At 42.2% G+C, this 24,236-nt stretch overlaps 2 protein-coding genes across 4 annotated transcripts; both read left to right on the forward strand.

Annotated features, from left to right (window-relative positions):
- Nucleotides 1–7: 7 nt before the first annotated feature.
- On the forward strand, nt 8–8,217 carry ATG12 (autophagy related 12). Of its 2 annotated transcripts, XM_065661801.1 has the most exons (5): nt 8–288; nt 427–563; nt 2,176–2,238; nt 2,596–2,679; nt 6,549–8,217. In XM_065661801.1, exons 1-4 carry the CDS (start codon nt 117–119, stop codon nt 2,653–2,655), a joined length of 432 nt encoding a protein of 143 aa, XP_065517873.1. In that variant the 5' UTR covers nt 8–116; the 3' UTR covers nt 2,656–2,679; nt 6,549–8,217. The 2 variants fall into 2 exon arrangements, with proteins under 2 accessions (XP_065517873.1, XP_065517872.1); XM_065661800.1 differs by lacking the exon at nt 6,549–8,217 and having other exon boundaries at nt 9–288; nt 2,596–3,047.
- A 4,958-nt stretch (nt 8,218–13,175) lies between these two features.
- On the forward strand, nt 13,176–22,964 carry CDO1 (cysteine dioxygenase type 1). Of its 2 annotated transcripts, XM_065662625.1 has the most exons (6): nt 13,176–13,509; nt 15,727–15,804; nt 17,950–18,107; nt 19,854–20,033; nt 20,287–20,296; nt 22,213–22,964. In XM_065662625.1, exons 1-6 carry the CDS (start codon nt 13,295–13,297, stop codon nt 22,268–22,270), a joined length of 699 nt encoding a protein of 232 aa, XP_065518697.1. In that variant the 5' UTR covers nt 13,176–13,294; the 3' UTR covers nt 22,271–22,964. The 2 variants fall into 2 exon arrangements, with proteins under 2 accessions (XP_065518697.1, XP_065518696.1); XM_065662624.1 differs by lacking the exon at nt 20,287–20,296 and having other exon boundaries at nt 13,184–13,509; nt 19,854–20,023; nt 22,206–22,964.
- Nucleotides 22,965–24,236: the final 1,272 nt, after the last annotated feature.

Below are 24,236 nucleotides of genomic sequence, written 5' to 3' on the forward strand. Positions count from 1 at the left end.
ACCTGACAGGAAGGCAGCGCCCCGCACGGGACAAAACGCCTTGCGCAGCCGCAAGCGCCCCAGCAGCGTGGCGTCACTTCCAGCGCGTCGGGGCGGCTGCTGCTCTGCGGAGGAGGATGGCGGAAGTGGAGGAGCAGTCGGTGCCGGCCTCGCCGCAGAGCGAGGAAAGAAGCGAGGCTGGGGAAGAAGCCCCTGATGGCGGGGCTGCGGCTGGGGGCGCTGACGCGGTTCCCCCTCCGGCCGGCTCGCCGGGCACCGAGGAGCCCACTGGCGACACGAAAAAGAAAAGTAAGGGGCCGAGAAGCCACCACCGGGGCAGGTGGGCGGGACTGTGGATGACGGGCAGGTGCGCTCTCCAATCGGAGGCGGCGAGCGGGTGGCTCCGGCCAATGGGGGCGCAGTGTTGACGCTTGGTCATCCCCACAGTTGATGTCCTGCTCAAGGCCGTGGGCGACACCCCTATCATGAAGACCAAGAAGTGGGCCGTGGAACGAACCCGCACCATCCAGAGCCTCGTCGACTTCATCAAGAAGTTCCTCAAGCTAATGGCCTCCGAGCAGCTGGTAGGTGCAGCTGGTAGCCTGGCCTACACATCCTGGGGAGGACAGGAACAGCCATGGCAGGGAACTGCACGCTCCGAGGCTGGGTTGTTTCAGCCTGTGGGGATGCTGTATGAATGTAGACCATGGCTTCTGGTAAGCAACTGGTGTAGGGACACCAGGAAAACTATTCAAAGTACACACAGCTGTGCACATTGACATGAGCCACCGTGGTGCAGTTTGGATGTGCTCAGGTGCTCAACTCCATGCAGCCTATGGGCTTTTTGCAGTGTCTGTTCTTGTCTGATGCTGCCACACAAAGCTGTGTGTGTGTTATGCAATGATGCATTTCGGTGAAAGGTTCATACGCAGTGTAATTGTAGAAGTCAGGTATACAAAAGGAGTATTTGGGAAAAAGTCTAAAGTGTTTGGGGTTGGTGTTCTGAATACTGATGTCTGTTTTCTTCAAAACTTCTCAGTTTACTTACTAGTAGGACTGACTTCTCTTTAAAATGGAGTACCTTGGAAACATTCACAGTTTGGCAGCACATTGCCAATATTGCTTATTTGTTCCTTCATGTGCAGCCCAAGTGGCCTTCTGATAAAATTGGAAGAGCTGGAATTGAGTCAGAAATACGACTGTACTAGTTTTGTGCTTAACAGGGATAGATGCATTTCAAAGCTTTCATTTAAGATGTAAAGTTAAAACTGGACTTATTAAAACACTCAAATGTGTAGCCAAAGTATAGATTAAATCATCCTGTTCTTGGTCTTTAGACTGTTGTTTAAGCACATAGGCGCAAAGAGTTTCACTATGCATCTCCCTTGTCTAGAAATCCTGAAGGGTTTGGGGTTTTTTTCTCCAAGGCTTAGTATCTCAAAGAAGGCTAATAGTTCAGGTATTTATTGTTCATCGTTATTATCAACAGTGTTCATAGGTATTATCAACAGTGTTCATAGGTATTATCAACAGTTTAATTCATTAACTGCCATCTCATTGTCTCGGGGGGAAAAAAAATACAGGAGCATAGAGTCTTCCAGTGTGGTTTAAGTTTACAGCTATGCTTCAGGAACAAAGCCCTAGGAATTTAATAATTCCCCTTTGGAAATAGCAGAGTTTACTGTACTACACATCACTATCTCACACTGCAGATTCCAACGCCCTCTTTGATATTATGGACTAGCTACTGTATGCATGTATGTACATTTGGTAGAGGAAGTTAGAAGGATGACTTTAGAATAGAACAAAAATGTTTTGTTATTTCTGTGACTGCTGTTGTAACTGAACAAATTTGGCATAATGGGAATGGCTTGCATACTTGAAATGAGAGTGAAGACCAAAACAGTAGGTTCATTTTGTGCTGCTATATGGGAGGCTAATGGGTCAGTCTGCAGCGGAAGGAAATCAGCACACTTGCTTTGTGACAGCCAGTCACAGGTAGCTCCTGGAAGTCATGTTGCCCCTCCACACCGAAGTAAAAATACTAATTTGGGTATTTTAGTGTGGACTCTGAAGATTATAAAATAAATGGTGAGCAGCAGACAGATTTACCCACTTCTGGCAGCAGAATGTTTCTTCTGTACAATCTGTGAGAGGTATGAGAGCTCTCCATCTTCTGTTTTCTTTTTCTTCCAGTTCATATATGTAAACCAGTCTTTTGCTCCATCTCCAGACCAAGAAGTTGGGACCCTCTATGAGGTGACTTTCTCCTTAAACATCCTTTCCAACTGTGCTTAGCAGAATTTGCTGGTATACTTCTGGGACACCTATGCTGGTTGTCTCTTGCACTTAATGTAATGTAGTTGATAATGACAGATATGTATGAGCATGCTTTAGAGAGACATGACTTCATACAATCCCTGGAAGTGTATTCATTCACATACAGGATGTTGTCATGCCTCCCATTATGATGGAGAGCTTTGTTACCAGTAACTAGTCTCTGACACAGTTATCTGGTGGGAGGGATTTTTTGTTTGTTTCGATTCATGTATATGCTAGCCTATGAATAATCTAACAGCCCTTGTCTTGATTTCTTTTTTTTTTTTTTTCTTGCAGTGTTTTGGAAGTGATGGCAAGCTTGTACTGCATTACTGCAAGACTCAGGCATGGGGATGAATGACAAGCAGCAGAATTGTTTAGGTGTTGTCTTTGAAAATGGAAAAGGGAGAAACTTTCTTAAATTTGGCCTGTAAATACACAGAAAGAAAGATTTATTTTTTTTTCATTTCTGCTTAAATGTATAAAACTTATCCAGATGAGTAGTCTAAAAGAAGACCTACCTAGGCTGTCTTATCATGGAACTTTTTTTGATGTACATTGGAGGTGCAGAAAAGAATTGTATTTGCCATCTGTAAGATGGAGCCACCTTCCTTGCTGCCAAATTCTCTGTTGCTGTATCTGAAGGGAAGCTATTTCATAGTTGTCTGGAGGGCTGACTAGACAGCTGTCACTATAAATGCTGTACTGAATATAAAAGTTCCTTTTTATTAAAAGGGATGTTTATTGTATATGTAGCATGGAATTCAGTTTACTTCTGACATGTACATCCATTATGTGGATTCTATGTGAAGTCTTCATCTTGAATGTGAATTATCTCTTCTTTTTTTTCCTCATAATTAATATGTAGGTGTTGGTATATAATCTGATTACCTCACACTGTGCCTTCATTGTGTCACTACTATAAGTACCTTGTTAATATGGCACAACATAATGATAGATGTCAGAAATACTTTTTGTCCTGCCCAAATTGTGTAGTGGTTTGTTGAAAGCTGAAAATTTCAGCAGTTACCAAGGTGCTTCTTCTGGCAGAGTTTAATGGCTAGCATCTTTATTTGAATGGTGCAGCTAGCTGTTGCTTCAGTTAACGAAGAAATAGATATGAGTTGCTAAAAACTTACAATCTATATGTTCTCCTTTTGGCTGCTGTTATTTTCCTGTTTCATCAGCTGCATGTTCCTTCAGCAAAATAGAATGCACTTTACAACGTTCACTGAATCCTTTATTGCAGAGTTTGGATGTGCAGGATGGGGGGGTTTTATGTATGTTGTACAATCTTTTCTGTTTAAGCCAAACTAAATTAAATGTTCGCTTGCGGACTTTTCTTATGCTGGAGGACGGTTTTGGTCCCTGGCACAAAACACTACTTCAGCACATATGGGCAAAATGGCCTGTTCTAGATTAAAGTGTCCTTGTACAATATTTTTGAGCTGTTCATTGCTGTTCATGTGTAAGTGGCTCTTTTGTGGTCACTGCAACCTGTGTACCAGATTTTTCCCTCCTTAGAGGACTAATGGTGAACTAATACTCAGCTTAACTTACTGATGTTGCTGCAGTTTGCATGCATCCTGCATACATGGCACAGCAACATAGGCATGTGCCCTGAATGCTTGCTTGATGTATTTTACCACTTCTTAAGAGGAAAACCCAGATTCATTGGATTAAGCTAACAAGGCAGAATTTGTTGTAAACTTAAGTCTTCAAATAATGCATACTATTGCCTGTTTAGAACCCTGATCTTAAGAATATTTGTCTATTTAAGAGAACTGTTGTGGAGGTAAGCACTCTGATTCTGTCCTTTTGAGGAAATTCCTTTCTCAACTAGTGAGGCCAGTGTAACCTTGCACAGCCGCTAGAGGGTACACAAGGACAAAGGTATTTGCAGGGTTTTTTTTCAGATCATTTTTGTAATATGTCCACTTGCCAGCCTTACAAACATAAGTAGTTTGTTCTCCTATGTGGCAGTATGTTTACCTAAGATAAGCTACTAGTCCGTCTGTCTTTAAAGAATGTTCTGTTGGTGCCTTTCACCTCATTTGATCTTAACAAATGAGACTACTGATATTCTGTAACTGTGCTCTTTAAAAATTATGCAAGAAAGTTGGGGGGGTGGGGGAGTATGTGTTTGGAAAGGGGGTTCTGTGGATATTGTTTTATTAATAAAAACCCACAAGGTTTTAGAGGTGAAGGAGAGATACGGATTGCTGTATCTTACCAGCAAATGTAAGAAGGCTGTCCCTCATGTTGAATCTATAGATAATTTCTATCCTCTGAAGTTGAGGGGGGGAAGAAAGGTTTGCCTTGAACCCTTCAAAGTCCAACATAACACCCACAGTAATGGTCTTGATTTCTTTTATTCACCAGAAGAGTTTTTGAACTTTGATAACTTATGCAGGTTTGAATCATATAATAGTTTGGGTTGGAAGGGACCTTCAAAGGTCATCTAGTCCAACTCCCCTGCAATGAGCAGGGAATTATTAATTTATTTAAGGTTCAGCTTGTTCCTTGAACAGTACTTAATTACTGTTTGCTCCAGCATTTTTTCTGCTCTTAACTTTCCTCCAACCCCAACTAATTATTTCTTGGCCCCTAGTTTACCAGTATACAGTGACTGCTCACCTCGTTGAGCTCTTGCTGTTCCTGAGTGCTCTAAGTGGCTGTCTTTATTCTGTTCCTTTCCTTTTAATGACTGCCAGTTCCAATTCTGCTAATTCCCCCATGTAGCTTCGGTACCTTCTTTATGGAAAGAGTCCTCCTTTTTGCTGCTTTTCCTTGTAGTTTTCCACCTTCTCACCTCAGGGGGGTATGTGGTTGCCGCAAAAAATTATGGACTCTGTCAGAGATCAATGTGATCAGACAAAAGCCGTTACATTCTTTTTATACTGTTGTCTGTATCTGCTTACAGTAGCTTGCTGTATTATAATCAGATACATATTCTTATAACACAGCAATTATAGCTACGTATACAATAGCTCGCTGTATTATATTTGGATACATATACTATAGCTTGCTATATTATATTTGGATACATATACAATAGCTGTAGTATAATTAGATACATCTTCAATAGCTTGCTGTATTATAAATGGATACATATACAATAGCTTAGTATATTATGCTTGGATACATATTCTTGCAGCATACAGCAACTAATATACAATTAATCAAATAAGCATATGAGAACTTAACCTTTAAAACTCGCTAATAGTTCACTATTTTGTATCTTAGCACATTCCAATTTTTTCTTATCTTGCTTGCACTGTTACTTTTGCTTCCTTACCCACGTCCTCCTTCATCCTAGATTCATGTCGAGCTCCACGTAGGCACTTGCTGACTTGGGAACGTGGCCATTCTTTGCTAAAAAAAAACATCCACAGGTGGTGCTTGCTTATCTCTTGTAACTCCTTAAGGACCATGGGCTCTCTCCATATATTCTTAAATAACAGATTTGGCTGCAAACATGCCAAGTAAATAATGTATTGGATGAACAAATTATTAGCAGCATGATGCTTGTAGAATTTGCAAAAGACAAATGTTGCAAATGATATGTTAAATCTCATATATTTAGAAGTGACAGTTGTAGCATCTAAAATCATGGATTAAATTAAATGCTTTCAAAGGTATGTACTTACCTCTTTAAAAAGAATAATTCCAGTGAATCAGAAATATCAGAACCTTAAGCAGAACATAAACAGAGAACATGTTCTCTGTGTTCACTGTGCCTTAAGCAAAAGTGTTGACTGTATAGTTTAAGTGATTTCAATTGCTACAGAGGGAGGAAGAAGAATATGAAAGTAAGGGCTGCCCTTTTGGGCAAATCTGTACAAATTGCACAGGCACAAAAAATTAAAAAAGTGTAGTTACTTAAGAGTGCTGTGTTCTATCCAAAGATGCTACAGTACTGAGCTACCAATATTTGTGATGTAATTTAATTCACTTGACTTTATGTAATTAATTAACAGAACAGGCAAATTGATAAAATCAGTAAATAAAGTAAATTTTAAAGATTTATATAGGAAGGTAAGTATTGGAAATTAAAACTATTACACTGTTTTTATGAAAGACTTAGTACTTCACAGCTTCCTAATACTGATGAACAGTGCTATGCAAAATTCAGTTACCCTGTTTCCAAGGTAACAATCACCAGCTTCAAACCTTAACTGAGGGACATTATTTAATTATTCAGATTATAGTTTAAAGACTAGCATTAATTGTAAATTTCTAATTTGTAGGTTGAGCAAGTCATAAAAGCACATGAAGAACATGAAGGAGCTAAATGAAACTCAAGATACCTTGAAAGTAGAATCATAAAATACAGTAATGTCATGTATGTGCATATTGAGCAAATGTCATCTTTACTTTCGAGCTTTGAAGAATTACTGCTAAAATAAGTTATTAACAGAAGATATCCCCACAACAATCTTGGATGTACTGATCTACAGTAAATTCCAGGTGGGGTTGGAAATTCACATATCCACTCTGCAAACTCCTTCTGAACTCTGAGGCAGCTTCTTTTTATCCATTGCTGCTGTTGAGGCTCATTTTGCAGATCAAATTCTGCTTTCAGTAGCACAAGCTTTTGGCTTATGCTAGTTGTGACTATCCTGAAGTTTTAATTGCTCTTCAGGGATGTTGTACAAAGGTTACTCAAGGCATTATCATACTACAACATTGTTATACTTGCAGATGAGACAAAGAGGGAAAAATACCTTTAACACTGGGGTTTTCTTGGTTATTACTATTACAAGCTTATATAAATGCCATGTGCATTAAAAAAAGGTGTTTTGGCATTGTTTTGTATTGAATTGTCAAAAGAAGAATCTGACAAAGTACGTTAAATGTGATTGTTCTCATTTGCAGAGACCACACTTCAGCTTTGCATCATACTTCGTATGCTGCCAAGGCTAAAAATCATAAAGTTCTACACTATTTTTTTCTTGTACTTGCTTTGCACTTGCTTCAGTAGCCATAATGACATGAGGTGTGAAGTGCATCTCACTATATTTCAGTCACCAAACTTTCGGCATTATGCCAAAATACCTAGAGAAACAAAAACTCATTAGAGATTGTTTCCTCCTAAAATGAGAAGTTAAGAAAGGTTAAAGGAATCACATTGACTAAAGAGACCAAAATAAGTATGTTAAAAGCTTGACATTAAGCCAGTCACACTACATCTATGTCACTAGACTCAGTAGTGCTGGAAGTTTTCTGCGGCACTGTAGCTCAGTCATCTGTACAGTTAGTTGGTAGAACAGTTGCTGGCACAGACTTTGGCCTGTGCACAATTTAGGAGTTGGCAAGGGACCATTTCTGGTGGGCACTTTGAACATGACCTGCCTGTTTGGGAGGTTAGAAGATAAATATTGTGAATACAAACTACTCTTTACAAGTTGACCTCTGTGCCAAGGAGGCAAGATTCTATCCCTTGTATACACATTAAGAATTAAGCTTGAGGGAGAAAGACATTGTCCCTCTTCAAAGTTCAGGAGCAATCTTGGAATTTTTTTAAGTGATTCTCCAGCTTCCCCTCCGTCATTACATATATGCTTGCTATAAATGCCTGCAATATTTTTTGTTAAGGAAGAAGATTATAGATAGTGAGGAAGTACTACTTGTACATCTCAATTTACTCTTACTTTTGCTTATTAAAAGTAGTTGACAAATATTAATAAGGTTTAGGAAAAAGTACAGAGTTTCAGTGTCCTTGCTCTCTCATCTCAGGGAATAATTCCACATGAAAATTATTTAAATATATATAAATATATAAGTATCAATTGGACTGAGTGAATATAGTGTCAAAATACAATTGTGTGGAGGGCTTGAGCATTAAAAATGTTTGAGTTGCATGTTCTAATGGCAAAACCCAGTATATGATATTAAAAATCAGCCAGTGACATTAAAGCAGGTGAAAATGTGTTTTCCTCTAGCTCAGTTTGGTAACAGAACTAATAAACCTAGCAACTCTTGGGAACTAAAATGCACTAAGAGCTCATCAGCTCTGAAAGAGGAAACCTCAAAGAAGAAAAGGTCTCCAAACAGAAAATTACACTGTAAATAGTGCTACTACTGAGGAGGCTACCTGGTGCTTAAGCTTTCTCATATAAATACCACAAATTGAAAGAAACCAGTTTATTTTAAAGGGTTTTTTTTTTTTTTCTCACAGAAAGAAATGTCTTTATTTTATTTAAAACACACGCATAGTGTACTAGCCTCCTACCAAAAGTGGACCAAACTGATTTCTTCTAAGAGTTCATTCTGAGCTGTGTGGTTTAATGCCTCACAGTTCTTCAGTGTGGTTTATTTTTTAACTTCAGCAGTACGCATGCTGTTCAGCAGTTAGTGTTTTCAGCATAAGGCATGTCTTGGTATGTGGAGCCCTTGTTTCAGTCACTGACAACTGCATTTTGTAGTCTGATGATGTTTCACTGCATCATCTATGCTTGATACCATCTGTTCTCAGGCTTTTTTGGTGAATTACTGTGCAAGCAGCAGGTTCTCATGCAAAATCTATTGGGTACTAAGGGATCAATCTTGCTTTCCTGGTTATATCACTGAGGAGCAGCTGCAGTGCTGTTCCACAGCCCCAGAAGGAGTCATCCCACTTGGATGTAAGGCTCCCTAATCATTTAGCTTGCTCTTTTAGATCGGAGTCTAGGAACTGCTGCTTCAGACAGTGCATTGCTTCCAAATAGCAATCTGAATGATGCTGCAACAAACATTTACTTATGTTCCCTCCTGATTATAACCTGAAAGGTGATATCTGTGCAATCAGTGTCCTTCCACGAGTCCAAAAACCTTCATGTGAAACAAGAGGGACAGAACTCTAGGCATCATACACTGAAGCACTTTGGGTATTCAGATGCAGGATGCAGATCTTAAATCATATAAAGCTTAAAGGAATAGGCAGTAACCCTTTTGTAATGTTTTGGGACTACACAGCACAACGCTCTGTTTCAGTAAGGTGAGTTTCCTTGCTGCAGATTATTAACTTTTTGTCTGTATTATGATCAATGTGACAAAATGTTCTCCTCTCTTAAGCTTCCCCAGTCATGTAGCCCCAAAACTTGCACTACAGCTGCAGATCCAGATTTTCTCTTTAAAAAGTGACCTCTATAGATGTAAGGAAACTTTGGAGAACAGAGACAATACCATTGGTAAAAGGGTAAAAGTCATGGGATCTGGAGGATGAGAGGTAAATTCATAGGATCATAGAATAGTTAGGGCTGGAAAGGACCTTGAGATCATCAAGTTCCAGCCCCTCTGCTGTGGGCAGGGACACCTCACAGTAAACCAAGTCATCCAAGGCTCTCTCCAATTCAGCCTTGAACACCGCCAAGAGTGGAGCATTCGCAACTTCCTCGGGCAACCCATTCCAGTGCCTCACCACCCTTACAGTAAAGAACTTCTTCTTTATATCTAACCTGAACTTCCCCTGTTTAAGTTTTAACCCATTACCCATTGTCCTATCACTACAGTCCCTAATGAATAGTCCATCCCCAGCATCCCTATAGGCCCCTGTCAGATACTGGAAGGCTGCTATGAGGTCTCCATGCAGCCTTCTCTTCTCCAGGCTGAACAGCCCCAACTTTCTCAGCCTGTCTTCATACGGGAGGTGCTCCAGTCCCCTGATCATCCTCTTGGCCCTCCTCTGGACTTGTTCCAACAGTTCCATGTCCTTTTTATGTTGAGGACACCAGAACTGCACACAATACTCCAAGTGAGGTCTCACGAGAGCAGAGAAGAGGGGCAGGATCACCTCCTTCGACCTGCTGGTCTCGCTCCTTTTGATGCATCCCAGGATACGGTTGGCTTTCTGGGCTGCGAGCACACACTGAAGCCGGCTCATGTGCAGTTTCTCATCGACCAACACCCCCAGGTCCTTCTCCACAGGGCTGCTCTGAATCTCTTCTCTGTCCAACCCGTAGCTGTGCCTGGGATTGCTCCCACCCAGGTGTAGGACCTTGCACTTGTCATGGTTGAACTTCATAAGGCTGGTATCAGCCCACCTCACAAGCATGTCGAGGTCCCTCTGGATGGCATCCCTTCCCTCCAGCTTATCAACTGAACCACACAGCTTGGTGTCATTGGTAAACTTGCTGAGGGTGCACTCAATCCCACTGTCCATGTCAGCGATGAAGATGTTGAACAAGACCGGTCCCAGCACTGATTCCTGAAGGACACCACTTGTTACTGTTCCCCAACTGGACATTGAGCCATTGACCACAACTCTTTGTGTGCGGCCATCCAGCCAGTTCTTTATCCACCAAGTGGTCCACCTATCAAATTGATGTCTCTCCAATTTAGAGACAAGGATGTCGTGTGGGACAGTGTCAAACGCTTTGCACAAGTCCAGGTAAATTCTCATTAATGGGTTGAAGTGCTATTATCTGTCCAGGCTAACAGACCAAAGAGACACAGTATAGTTGTTTGTCACAACAGACTGAGGATTCAGACACCTTGGATCCCACATATGACTAGCCCACAATTTCTATTTGGAGTGACAAGATGTATCATGAAGTCTTCGGACTCAGGCTACATTTTCAGGTCCAATACATGGTGCAAAATGTCTGACACTGGAGATTATTAATTCTATCAATCTTAACTAAAAATTTTCCTCAATAGGTCAGGATCAAAACCCTGTTACCTGCATCCCAGTAGGAGGTGAGGTGCCAATATATGCTCTGGCACTTCAGTTGGTCTCTGTTGGAGTGAGATGTCATGTCCAATGATTGCTTGGAATGCTTACACCTGACTTTTAGATAATAGTTGGGTGGTTTGGCATTTGTCCATAAAACAAAGTTTCTGTGGTTAAAGCCCAAACTCACATTTCCCAAGACAAGGTTTTATCTGTCAGGGTATCAACAAGAATGGTTTATTGGTTTCCTTTCTGCCTCTCAAATTTGAGTCATGAGGAATGCAGTAATGACTCACTTTCTGTGTGAACCCTCTGAGGTTCTGTGCTTTCCACAAGGGCTATGTAATGGGAAATAGAGGAAAAATCTTCAGACCTTTAGATGCTTCTCCCCTGATGCCACAGGCTTGCTGTTTTTCTGTAGCATGATAAATATATATCCGCTTTAGGGACTGTGGTGTTTTATACAGGAGTATGAAGTACCTATGTGTCATTCTGCAGATGTCATAGCGTCTTGCAGATTCAGGAGTACTGAATGTGATTACATATCTCCTCCAATAAACACCAAAGCCTGCCATTATTAAGCAGAGCTCAGTAGCTCATTTATCAGAGAAACAGGATAAGGAGACCCTGATTACAGGAACTAGCAAGTGTAAGTCTTGCAGAATTATTTAATGGGATATTTTCTCCTTTAGCCACACAACAGCTGTTATCAGGGCTAGGGTATCCTAGTTGTGTTTCAGAGACTTGGGATGGACTTAGGTTCTTTCAGACCTTAAAAAGTGCTTGAAATCATCACAGTTGTCTGTTAGACACATGCACACACAAACACAACTTCTTTAAAAGTGGCAATAATGTTGGCTCTGCTTTCTGTGTTGCAGGAGGGGTTCTGAACCAATGCCTGACAATGTACCTGTTCAGTACATTTATTCATAACTAACTCCAGCGTACTAGACCCCAGCCCCATTTAAATCTATGGGAGAGTATTCCCAACTGCAGTGGAGCCAGAAGTTCGTCCAGCCTTTCAAGTTGTAGTTGTTGTATTCATGGTGCCTCTTTTTCTCACACCTACTTCATGTACGGATCAGGAATAGAGGAGAGAAAGCAGCCACACTAGAAATTGCTTGCTATAACTGTCCTTAAGGTAATCGCAAGCTGCTGCTATGGTGAGCACCTTTAGGCCTCAGAGCTACAGCAGACCATACAACTGATCTGCTTACTTCCAGCCCCACAATCATCAGCAGACCTAAATAGCTGAACTCTTTTTTTCTTTTTTCTTTTTCTTTTTTTTTTTTAAGATGGATTTTTAAATCACAATTCTATGATGTGTGTCAGAATTCATGACTAATAAAAATCCTATTAACAGCTGGACTAGAAATCACAGCGTCAAAGAATGGTTATTGTTGGGAGGGACCTTAAAGGTCATCTAGTTCCAACTCACTGACTCCTTTTGTCCCATTCATTACATTTCTAGGTAATGACAGGCCACAGTAGCCTGTCTGCAGAGTGCGCAGTTTTCAAGGAACAGCAGTTTCCACAGGCAGGCTGTATTATGTAACCTCCAGCAGCAATTTTCTGTGATACTTTGATACCATTGTGGTTTGTTTTGCTTTTAAATAGAAGCTTCTAATTGTATTTTTGTAAGGCTGGGCTGAAATAAGTTAATACTTCTGTGCTGCAGCTTATCTGGCTGGAGGCTTCTTCCTCTGTGATACAAGTAACGGAGGCAGCGGTGGGCCTCGCTTCACAAGCCTCGAAGCCTGTTGAAAGGGGATGAAGATGCACACACGAAGAGGCCTGGCAGGGAGAGGGAGAGCTGCGAGGACACATCTCCCAGGAGAGATGCTTCCCACCCGGCAGCAACAGCCCCTTTTTTCCTTCGTATTCCCTCCACCGGGGATACCAGAGAGCCAAACGCTTCCTCCCCACCCAGGATGTTAAAAGCGAGCCTTGCCAGGGTCGCTGGAGGGACTGGCGGCGGTCCGGGAAGGAGGTAGAGTGGGAGGCAGGGACAAGGACAGGGACAGGGGCAGAAGCGGGGGAAGAGGCAGAAGAAACAGGGGTAAAGGCAGGGGCAAGGGCAGAGGCAGGGGCAGAGGCAGAGACGGGCAGAGACAGGCGGTGAAGGGCGCGCCCCTGCAGCCGGCTCCGGGTGCCCCCGCCCGCCGGGGTCGGTGGCCGCGCTCCCGGGGACGGGCACGGCTGGCCGCGGTCCCGCCCGCCGCCGCCTGGCCCCTCCGCCCGCCGGGGCGGTGGCAGGCTCCCGCCGTGCCTCCCAGTACATAAAGGGAGGTGGCGGGGGCTGGCCGCGGGCAGCGGCTGGCGGCGACGGAGCAGCCTCTGCAAATGGAGCTGCCGGCGGTGATGGAGCAGCCGGTCATGATGGAGCAGCCGGTGCAGACGGAGATGTGGAAGGCGCAGAGCCTGGAGGAGCTGGTCCGCATCCTCCACCGGCTGTTCGCGGAGGACAAAATCTGCGTGGAGGAAGTGCAGGCGCTGATGGAGTCTTACGAGAGCAACCCCGAGGAGTGGCTGCAGTACGCTCAGTTCGACCAGTACAGGTACAAACCACCCCGGAGCAGAAAGCCTCCGGCGCCGCGCCGCTCACCGTGCACGCGGAGCAGGCGGAAGGACAAAGTCGCGAACGGGCAGCCAGGACCGCGGGGATGCAGAGCAGACGCACCACTACCACCCTCTTCCCCATCCCGACCCGGCCGACGGCCCCTCCGGCAGCTCTCCGGCATGGGCAAAGGGCAAAGGCCCCCGGCGGCGTCCGCGGTGGCCAGTGGGGGAGCCGGGCTGGGGCGGGGAGCGGGCGGGGCGGCAGCGGCCAATTGCAGCACCGGCGGGCACGGGCGGCGGCTGCCCCGCACCCGCTACCGGCGTTATCACGTGTACACACCCACCGGGATCGCAGCCGGGCCGGGATGCCGGGGGGGCTGCGCGGCGAGCCGAGGAGCGGAGCAGACCGCACCGGACCGCACCGACGTGCGTCTTCGGTCTCCGTAGAGGAGCATGTGCGTGCTGCCCTGCCGCACCGGTGGGTCGGGAGCCGGTGAGCTGCGCCCCACGCTGCAGCCCCTTCCTCCTCTGGGGTTTTTTGCTGCTTGCCAGGAGTGAGGCAAATACCCGCGGGGTTTTGAAGTCACTGCTGCTTGCTAACAACTGATTTATCACTGCCACTGGTGACTGCCCCGTCTCAGGTTTCAATATAAATGCATTTTATTTGAGCACTTCGTTAAGAAAACAAGAAAACCTAACCACCACCACAACAAAAACCTCCAAAACTTTTACTTTTAGCCTTACTTTCATGAAACCATCACTCTGGCTTGACTTTTTCAGCCTTCTTTCACCTCGTGTTTACTATCCTCCATTCAGAATAAAGCACAGAATTTGTAGCAGGACACAGGAAACTAAGATTCAGAAAAACAAAGTGTGCTAACATTAGAAGTATGCATGGCAGCCGTATTTTTTTTTCCCCAGCTGGACCCGTACAGAAATAACAGCACTTGAAAAGTTTGGTCAAACGCCAGAATTGATTGCTTATGTTCTGGCATCACAGGAAAATATGTCTACCTAAAATATGAGCAAATTGTGGATGAGGTGAGAGGCAGCATATAGACATACATGTCATGCTTTGGAAATAATTTGTTTCGAGCCTCCTATCTTGAGTAAAACAGAGTGGTCTTATGGAAAAACTAATTAAAAACTGACATCAGCGCCCTTTCTGTGTGCCCTGCTTGCATCTCCTATCTGAGACTGATGCATCCTGTCATCAGTGTAAATATTTGCTTTACTTGGCAAAGTAAGGTGCAAATAGTCATAGCTAAAGCTGAAATGAAATCAGAAGGTCCCACTGGGTTACTTGCACTATAACAGCTAGAAGCACCAGCCCCAGATCAGAAGAGCTGTACTACAGAAAATAATGTGTAGAGGGAAATCCCAGTCCCTTCTCAAGAGAACTTTTCAGTATAACAAGACAAGCAGCAGCTTGCAGGAGTGTACACAAGGGAACAAACATAAGATGTTGCTATTAAAGATATATTCAAGCCCTGAGAGCAAATCACAGTCTAGAATACACCTATCAGTAAAAGAGTTCAGCATTAAGCTTATGCCGCCTGTAAGACAGCACATGAAAAATCTTTTTAGGAAATCTTGCCCTGGTAAACTTTGTTTAGAAGTAAATGCTGGCAGAAGTTAACCCACAGGTGCGTTATCAACACACAAATGCCACAGTACAAGACATAGAACTTTCAGGATCAGACTAGGAGAACCATGGGTGGAAAGCCCAACCTCTTATTTCTTTTTTGGCTTTGCACAAATGAGTGCTGCATAACAGAAGGAAAGCCAAGAATATTTGAAAAGGAAATGCAGAAGAATGTAACCATTTATTTTTCTTGTTCCACTGCAGGCCTCTGTTTCTAATTATAAGCCAGATGCTGAAGTGACTTCATTCAACAACTATTTTGATTTGATCCTGTCTACCACCCTAGTCTCAGACTCACAGTTCCCAGACTCCAGTCGTCTATGCAATTCAAAAGCAATATGATCATAAATGTCAAAATTACTTTTTTTTTTTTCCAGAAAAAAAGAACTCTTACCAAAAAGTGGAGTTCAAAATACAGGGTGTTTTTTTTTTTCCAAGTATAACTTGGCTTTCAAGAAAAGGTAGAAAAAGGATTCATATATATCAAAATCTTCCTTCATGAACATGTTTGTATGATTTTGTCTTTTGTAGGCATATCAGTATGGTAAAATGCAAACACTCTGTATTTCAGGTATACAAGAAATCTTGTGGACAGTGGAAATGGAAAGTTCAACTTGATGATCTTGTGCTGGGGTGAAGGGCATGGCAGGTTCGTATCCAAAGACTATGTGTTTAGCAAACAGATGAAAAGCCAACGTATCTTTCACTGTCATAAAAAGGAAGAAAATAATCAGCCCTCTGGGAGATATTGGAAAGCATCTGGAATCAAAGCAGAGGTATTGGTATAGCAGTCCTGAATATTTGCTGTATCTTTTGCAGGTTTGTATGTCATTGACATCTTTAGATCACTCTTTTGGTTTTCTACCAAATCTAACCTTGTCTTCTGTCAGAGGAGTTTTTTAGTCCCAGAAATACAGTGGACTCCATGGGTAACAGGGACTGTTCAACCAGTTCCATGCAACACTTGGCTGCAGAAGCAGGACTTGGTGGCATTTCCATAGTCTTTGTTCTTTATTTGTAAGGGTGTTTAAATCCTGCCTCTATGACAAGATGAGAAAGGTAGGTTTGGGTCAGGACTGCAGGCTGCGAGGAGAGAAAGCTTTCCAGGAGCACGTGGCTTTCTTTAGGTTCATACATCGTACTTCCTCCCTCAAAACGGACCACACTGCTGATGTGGGCTCCTCAGTTGTATACACAGATGGTGCACTACCATTGTTGTGTAGTCCTACAAATGTGAGGGCAGGATCTGTCCCTTGGAGGTCTTTCACAAAATTTTGGCTAAAATAAAATATGGAATAAAAAAGCTTGCAGGTTTTGACTGATTATTCTCACATATAAATAGAAAACCTAAGGAGATGTTGGACCATTTTTGTGTTTGTTTTAAATGAGCGTACAATTGAGCATTTACAGTATTATCTAGGGGATGCCATGACATCATACTCAGAGGGATATAGGAATTGACCCCATTTGCTAGAGCTAAACTGGATAGAAGGATATAAGGAAGAATATAAGGAATATATGGAGGTAAGGAAGAAGTTCATCACTATGAGGATGGCGAGGCACTGGAACAGGTTGCCCAAGGAAGTGGTAAATATTCCACCCCTGGTACCTCTGGTAGTGTTCAAGGCCAGGTTGGACAGAGTCTAGGGCGACATGGTCTGGTGTGGGGCATCCCTGCCCATGGCAGGGGGTTGGAACTGGGTGATCTTAAGGTCCTTTCCAACCCAAACCATTCTGTGATTCTATGATTCTGTGACTAAGACCACAAGTTGTTTTTGCTTCCTGCATGAGGAGGATCAGATTGTTCTCATGGCTTGTGGAAGGAGTGTGACAATGTGGCATTTGTGATTTGCTCTGTGCCTGAAGCAAGCTCTGCTTTCTTGGCATCTCAGTTTTGCAAGAAACCCTGACATTTGTTTACTGAAAACGGTAACAAACAAGAACCAAGTTTTTGAGTGAAACTCATTAGCACTGTATTTCTGGGAGGATCAAATTCTCCCTTTTCCATCCCCCTGGATGAATGGAGAGCTCTCTCTTTCTCCTAATTACATTGACTTCTGTAACAGTCCTCTACTTAAAATGCCCAGACAAACCTGAACTACTTAGCTATCCCGTATGTCTCCAAATGTAGCAATTAAAACATACTTCAGATCAAGCAAGCAGACAAATCATACCAGATCCTACTGTTTTGTTCATGTTTTCCCAAACTAGAGAAATTAACAGCTTACCGCAGCTGGTTGTGCTTAGTACTACCAGAGCAAAGAGGTACAGCACTTTTTTTTTTATTCAACAAATGTCTGTGCACTCCAGCAGTAAAGAGACCATAGAAATTAAGAAGTAGCTCATTTCTCCCTCATTTTAGGATCTGCAAATATCAGGTATACTTGCAAGCTTATACCAGCCTCTGCCTGAGGTCATTTTGTTTCTTGACCAACGAAAGTTTTGGTGTTCTGAAGACTTTTTCTGTCTTCCTCCCTCCTCCAGGCTTCCTTTGTACTTCTCTTTGCAAAGCCATAGATGATTGAACAACATCTGACTCTCCTCCAAGTGCTGCTCTATGTGAGCTTATCACAATGCATTTCCATCATAGGAGTTTTAAGCAGGTTAAGTAGACATACCTTAGCCAATGTGAATGTTTTTTTCCTAAGACTTTTGTGCATGACCTGTGTGCAATAGTACTTGATTCTATTGGTATGTCCAGATACAATATGCTATGCCATCTGTCCTGAAATTGCTGTACTGAAATTGACCATGTACATCACACTGAGTTTGTTTATTCCTTTCACATATATAGCAGCATCCATGACCACACCGACTCACACTGCTTTATGAAGATCCTCCAAGGAAATCTAAAGGAGACTCTGTTCGAATGGCCTGAGAAAAAAGGGAATGGTGAAATGATTAAGAAATCAGAACGAGTTTTGAGGGAAAATCAATGTGCCTACATTAATGGTAAGTTGTTAAGCTTGTTTTGACAACTGCCCATCCATGACTTATTCCCAACAGAACAGTTCATCTGCTCTCTAGTCTCCTACCTGTAACAGTGTAATACTAATGGCTTTATGCACAGTTTAGGAATGTGACTATCTAGATTCTGCACAAACGTCTTCAGTAAACCAAACAAAACCATGTTCTTTTAACTCACTCTTAAGACACTGCAGCAATTGCTTGATACTTATATATGCTGGGTATCTCCTCTAGACCAAGCAGCCTTCAGCAATGTGTCCCTAATGTCTATCTGAAATTACTTGGGACAGGGGTTCTCAGACTCAGTCGGGTTTTCCTGACTAAGCAGATCTTTCCAGCTCAAGCAATTGCACCCTGTGTGCATCTGATCCAAAACTTCCTTGGTTGTTTTAAACAAATTTGTTATCCAATTCTCTGAGGTGGTTTGGATCTCTGCCATGTTTTATAACAGATGTTTTGGTTTAAAAGAAACAGGTAAAACAAGTAGAAGGAAAACACTGAGTGTTCATTGCCCAAACTACTTCAATAGTGAGTGACCTTCATGCTTCTATTGCATGCTTCTTGGTTGCTCTGTACTTTATATTTAAGGTTAGAACCCACAATGTTTATTTGAGTTTCCCAATAGATGAGCACAGATTTAGGACTTTTTTTCCCCTACATCCACTATTTAGGTAAACGATGTTAATGACACTTAGGGCTTACACTTCAAATGTATCAGAGTTAAGAGTGTACTCAGGATTCTCAGGATATCATGCCTGTGTTGCACAATACAGGTCCAGGTATTATATAGCATATTAATTCAAGTACAAAGGCCTTAGCTGGTTTTACAGCAGGGTCATAAGTTTAAATTCCAGGTCTTTTAAGTAACTCAAAAACTCAACATTAGAGTAGAATGGAAATTATTTGTTTCATAGATGTGATTCTTCATACCTTACATTTTTATGTAACAGCTCGATTTCTACTCCACCATCACAGAATGTGCCATTACTTCATTAATGACCACACAACAGACAGTGAACAGACATGTTCAGTTATACTTGCTATTCAGCTAAGCTTGGAAGTATGCCAGTCACTACTAATTTGTCACCTTAGTCAAAAGAGCAGACAAATGAAAAGCCTGTTCTCAAAACTAATAAACTGGAAGGATTAATTGGGAAACAGATGCCTGTAGAGAAGACAATTACGTCTCTGTCCAGAAGTGCATGCCCCAAATACACGTAGCTGACTTTTCATTTGACTGATGTCCTTGTTTCCAGGCTTAGAGCTGGCAGTACGAAAACTTCTTCCCTGTAAAACATCTTGCTAATTTTTAGAAACACAAACCTTCCTGCTTTTGGAGGAAGCTTCCTCCTAGGAACAGCAGCATCTCCTGGGAAAGCAAATAAACTTGAAGCCCTTTGGGAGTGATAGCTAGAAAACTAGTGACAGCATGCCCTTCCTTAAGTTCCTCTGGGTTTCTGTTGGCCTTTATCCTGTAGAAGATAATGCAGAATTTACATGAAGTATGGAGAGCAATAACTTATTTTGAATTTCCGCTGTATTTAGGAATCTGTGCTGGAGAACAGCAGTCGAATTCACTGTACTGAGTTACTTTTTGCCCATAAAAATGCAGGCATGCCTGAGGGGCTTGCTCCTAAGTTTCTGTCCAGAAAGCAGTTTTCCAGGTGTCTTGAGACCTCATTACATCTTCTCACTAACACAGCCTCTTGTTTCATGCCCTCACTGGTGTAGACTCCATTGGCCTGCACCGTGTGGAGAACATCAGCCACACAGAGTCTGCCGTTAGCCTGCATTTGTACAGCCCGCCCTTTGACAGCTGTAACACCTTTGATCAGAGGACTGGACACAAGCACAAAGTCAAGATGACCTTCTACAGCCAGTATGGGGAAAGGACTCACTGTGTAAGTACGAGTTGACACGCTGCCCACCTGACCCTGTGCTCTCAGTCCCTGTGGGGACAAGGGCGAGGGGCTGTCCTCCTACCTACCCAGCGCAGAGCACCAGTGCCCCAGGACAGGCAGCAGGAAGGTCCAACATCCCTGCCTTTCCTGGGGCATCCACATCTAGGACCAGCATAAAACTTGTTTCCAGTACTACCTGATTTGTCGGTTTGCACTTCCCGTGTGTGGAGTTGGCTGCTTTGTAGCTTCCTCCTCTTCATCAGCAGGAAATCAGTTCCAAGCAGAGAGGAGGATTACCAAGAATTCTGTCACTAGCTAAGTATCTTCAGGCAGAAAATTATGGTAAATACAAGCCAGCCAATGGAAAACTGTGAAGCAGCTACGTTGTTGTGGCCAGCTTAAGTCATGTGTAACGTTTCCTGCCCAAACTGTTCTGCCAAAAAGCAGCACATTTCAAGTCATTAGTTCAAAACCTTGTAACTTACTGCAAAGAATTTTTAATAGATTTAATTGAATTCTTTGAAACAAAAACTTTGACACAGAAAGACGTTCTCTGAGAGTAAGAGTAGGCCTTTTGGCTGTCGGCTGCATTCTTGAGCAGTGGTGGGATATTTTATTTGGATGGAAAAGCAATCTTAAGATTGGTTTTGGGGAACCTAGCTAGGACATCTGGGAGAATTTAATCAGGTTCCTTTTAGCTCTCTCATGCATTGAGAAACATAACTACTTACACGGGAAGAAAAGACAGATTCTTGATGTTCAGCCACAGACATTCAAGGACTGTTTGGTTTTGTTAGATACAGAGCAATTTCACCTTTCACTGAAGCCAGAAATTCAGTTTCCCAGCGTGAGCCCTTAGTAAGGTACAGCTGAAGTTTTATATAATTGACAAGTACCATATAAATTATTTCTTTGAAGCTTATCATGTTACATGATTTACCAAACAACTGAAGCACAAACTTTGACCTTCCCGAGTTTGAAAGATCTTTGAGAAAGTAAATTTAAATTTGTAATTCAGATTTTAGAGGAAAATTAACATGGAAAAATGCTGAACAAAATTCATGCAAGAGTTCAATGTTTGCTTTCTTTTTGTTTTAAGTATTTATTAAACATGAGGTATGTCCAATAACAAGCAAGACTAGATGTTTTGACCTGGGCCATTTTCTTACTCTTGACGTGTAGCTATCTAGCAGCGCTTGTACCATTTGTGTGAAACCGGATCTGGCTTTGAGGAAGGAGGTAAATCCTAATCATTGTGTCTCTTTCATGAATTCCTGTAAATGGAATTCCAGTAAGGGGGAAAGAGGTACTGAGTCTGGGCCATACCGCTGCCTGAAATGACTTCACACTACAAAAACCTTCTGGTCTCAGTGAGGGGTTCTGGAAAGCTGACTGGAAAATCAAACTTTCTTCTGCTTACCAGATCTCAAAAGGATGTAGGAAAACAGAGAGCTCTAAGATAAAAAAACAGAAAGACTAATGTAAAATACACTGGTGTATTTTACATTTTATGAGTGAGATATCTGCCTACCTAAAGCACATTCAGTACTTCCTCTTTGTCATAAATTTTTTTGCAGGTAAAACACACAACTGAATCCCTAGTGGCTTCTGGCCACAACGAAGTCTTAGTTAACCAACTCTCCAGTAAATACATAATAAATTATATAGGCCTACTAATTATTATGGTATGTAGTATGTCCAGCAGGGATCTCCCACAGAAGTAACTATTTACACAGTTTGGGTACAAACCATGGGAACACCAATGCAAAAGTTCACTGCTGGGAAACTGATTTTGTCTTGGGTTTCATAGCACATCAATTCCTGCTGCCCGGAATTTTGCTGGGGTAGGAGGTCTCTTTCTGCAGCCTGTCTTCCAAGCTGGATTTTCAAGCAGGTTCTGTAAAATGAAGTAGGGCAAAGTACTGGGGAAAGAAGATAGTCTGAAGGAGGAAGCACTCCTCCGCTGTCCCTTGTTCCATGGGCTTATCTGTGGTCACACAGAGTCAATGGGCAGAGTGACTCTCTCAGGTGCCCTCTATCAAGCTCTGTAGTATTGAACATAAATGGATTATGTATTATAAGGTACTGAGATGCTCTGGGAATTAAGGCACCTGCTGAGAAGGTGAAGTAGGCGGTGGCTGTCTCTTTCCCTAAAACAGTTACCTCTCCTCTTTCCTTTTAGGCGACAGCAGTGCCACAGGAGAACAACTGAGAAGAACCAGCATGCATTTGCGTGAGACCTGCTGAATGTTTAACTGGGGACAGAAGACTTGCATGGCTAAGGCTAGCAGCCAGCTATATTTCTATACCTTGTACATAGGAGTACACTAGGGCAGCTTCCAAGTCATCCGCAGTTCCCCCGAGCAAATGCTGATTGTGGGACACTAAGATAACTAGTGCCATAAACTACTTGAGAGGTTAGATGCCTTTCCTTAGGCTCTTGTCAGAATTAAGTAGTTTGTTTTCTGGTTCTAGCCTCCTTTTAATTCCACTTCTGATACCACACTGAGAATATCAGAAATAGGGTTTATAAATATCATCTGACACTACTTAATAGGCATATCAGTATGTATGCTCTCAATGTAATTAATAACTATATAAACTTCTAAGCTTCCAGTCACTTGTGCCTATGGGGATTACACTAGATACAACTAACAGCAACTTCCTGTTTTTTTAATTAAGCCTTTTAGGTTGTAGTGCTGTAGGCCATTTTAATAGTTTTGTGCATTTTTTACTTTTTGTTTTTTAGAATTTCATTTGTCAGATCTTGCTCTAAATAGGAGCAGTGAAATGCTTCATTCGCAATGATTTTCAAAACTGGGCAGAGATTTGGGTTTTTAATAAGACTAATCACACTTAATTCAGCTAATGTCCAGTTTCCAGCATATTCCATATAGCTACTGAAGAAGGTGACTGAAATAAAACTGGATTTGTTCACAGATTTCAAGTTTTCAGCTTTTTTCTCCTGGTAACTATAATACTCATCACACTTTGTGAAAATCCACATTCCTCATGAACATCTAAGTCCTTTTCAAGCAATACACTATTAGAAGAGGCTTTAGAAAGTTGGAAATATTTCAAACATGCAGAGAATCCTGATCCCAATTAAGTTGGTGGGAGTTCTGCATTTGAGCTCACTGATGCTTAGTTTTATCCTCCAGATTTAGTTGTAAGGAAAGAACCATCTCTAATTGAACATACCAAAATCAGCAAAGCTGCCTGCACAGGGCTTATATTAATTATATTATATTATATTATATTATATTATATTATATTATATTATATTATATTATATTATATTATATTATATTATATTATTATATTAATTATATTATTTATATTTTTATATATATTTATATTTATATATATTTAATGCAGCTAATAACATAAGACAAGTAGAGAACATGGAGCACGTCTCGTCGTCTCTCACTCGTAGGTGACTGCACGTTACTCCAGCAGCAGTTGAACAATATCCTTTTTAGACGTCACATACTTCTGTCCATATTGACAAGCATGGAAAATATTTACTTTGTGAGTAAATATTTCCAGGAAGGCTGTGTCAAATTAAAAAAAAAGTAAAATGAAAAGTTTGAGCAGTATCATAGTTTTTAAATGAACCTGTGCTCCTGGGCTGTGATAACTCCTTGAAGGCCAGGGGCAAGAGGGGAAAGATGGAGAAAGGGAGTGTGGAAAGAAAGGGAGGGCCTAAAGGCAAAAGAACAGGGATAAGCATCAGCAGTAACTGGGGACTGTCTGCATGAGGTGGACCTGGAGTCTGTGTGAAAGACAGGTCAAGGTAAAGTGCAGTCCGAAACTGGAAGAAGCATTAGTAGCAATGGCACTGCAAAAACAAAGAATCCCCTGTGCTTTCCCTGGGATACAGAATACCCCAGGGTTTAGCATGTTTCTTTCTCATTCACTGTGAACCAGATCCTGAAAATTCTTGTCCAGGATTGGGATGGAGCATGTTAATTTGTCATGGCTCAAACTGCTGTGGGAGTGCTGCAGCACCAGAGGTGAACAGAAGCTGGCAGTCCAGCCACCCCACTCAGGCAAGGTCACCCAAAGCAGGTAGTTCAGGACTACGTCGAGGATGAAGGCATGACAGCCTCTCTGGGCACCAGTGTTTGACCACCCTCACAGTAAAAAAAGCCTTATGTTTAGACAAAATGCCTTATATTTCAATTTGCACACACTACCTCTTGCTCTCCTC

The sequence above is a fragment of the Lathamus discolor genome, chromosome Z, assembly GCF_037157495.1.
Source record: "Lathamus discolor isolate bLatDis1 chromosome Z, bLatDis1.hap1, whole genome shotgun sequence".
Lineage (NCBI taxonomy): Eukaryota > Metazoa > Chordata > Aves > Psittaciformes > Psittacidae > Lathamus > Lathamus discolor.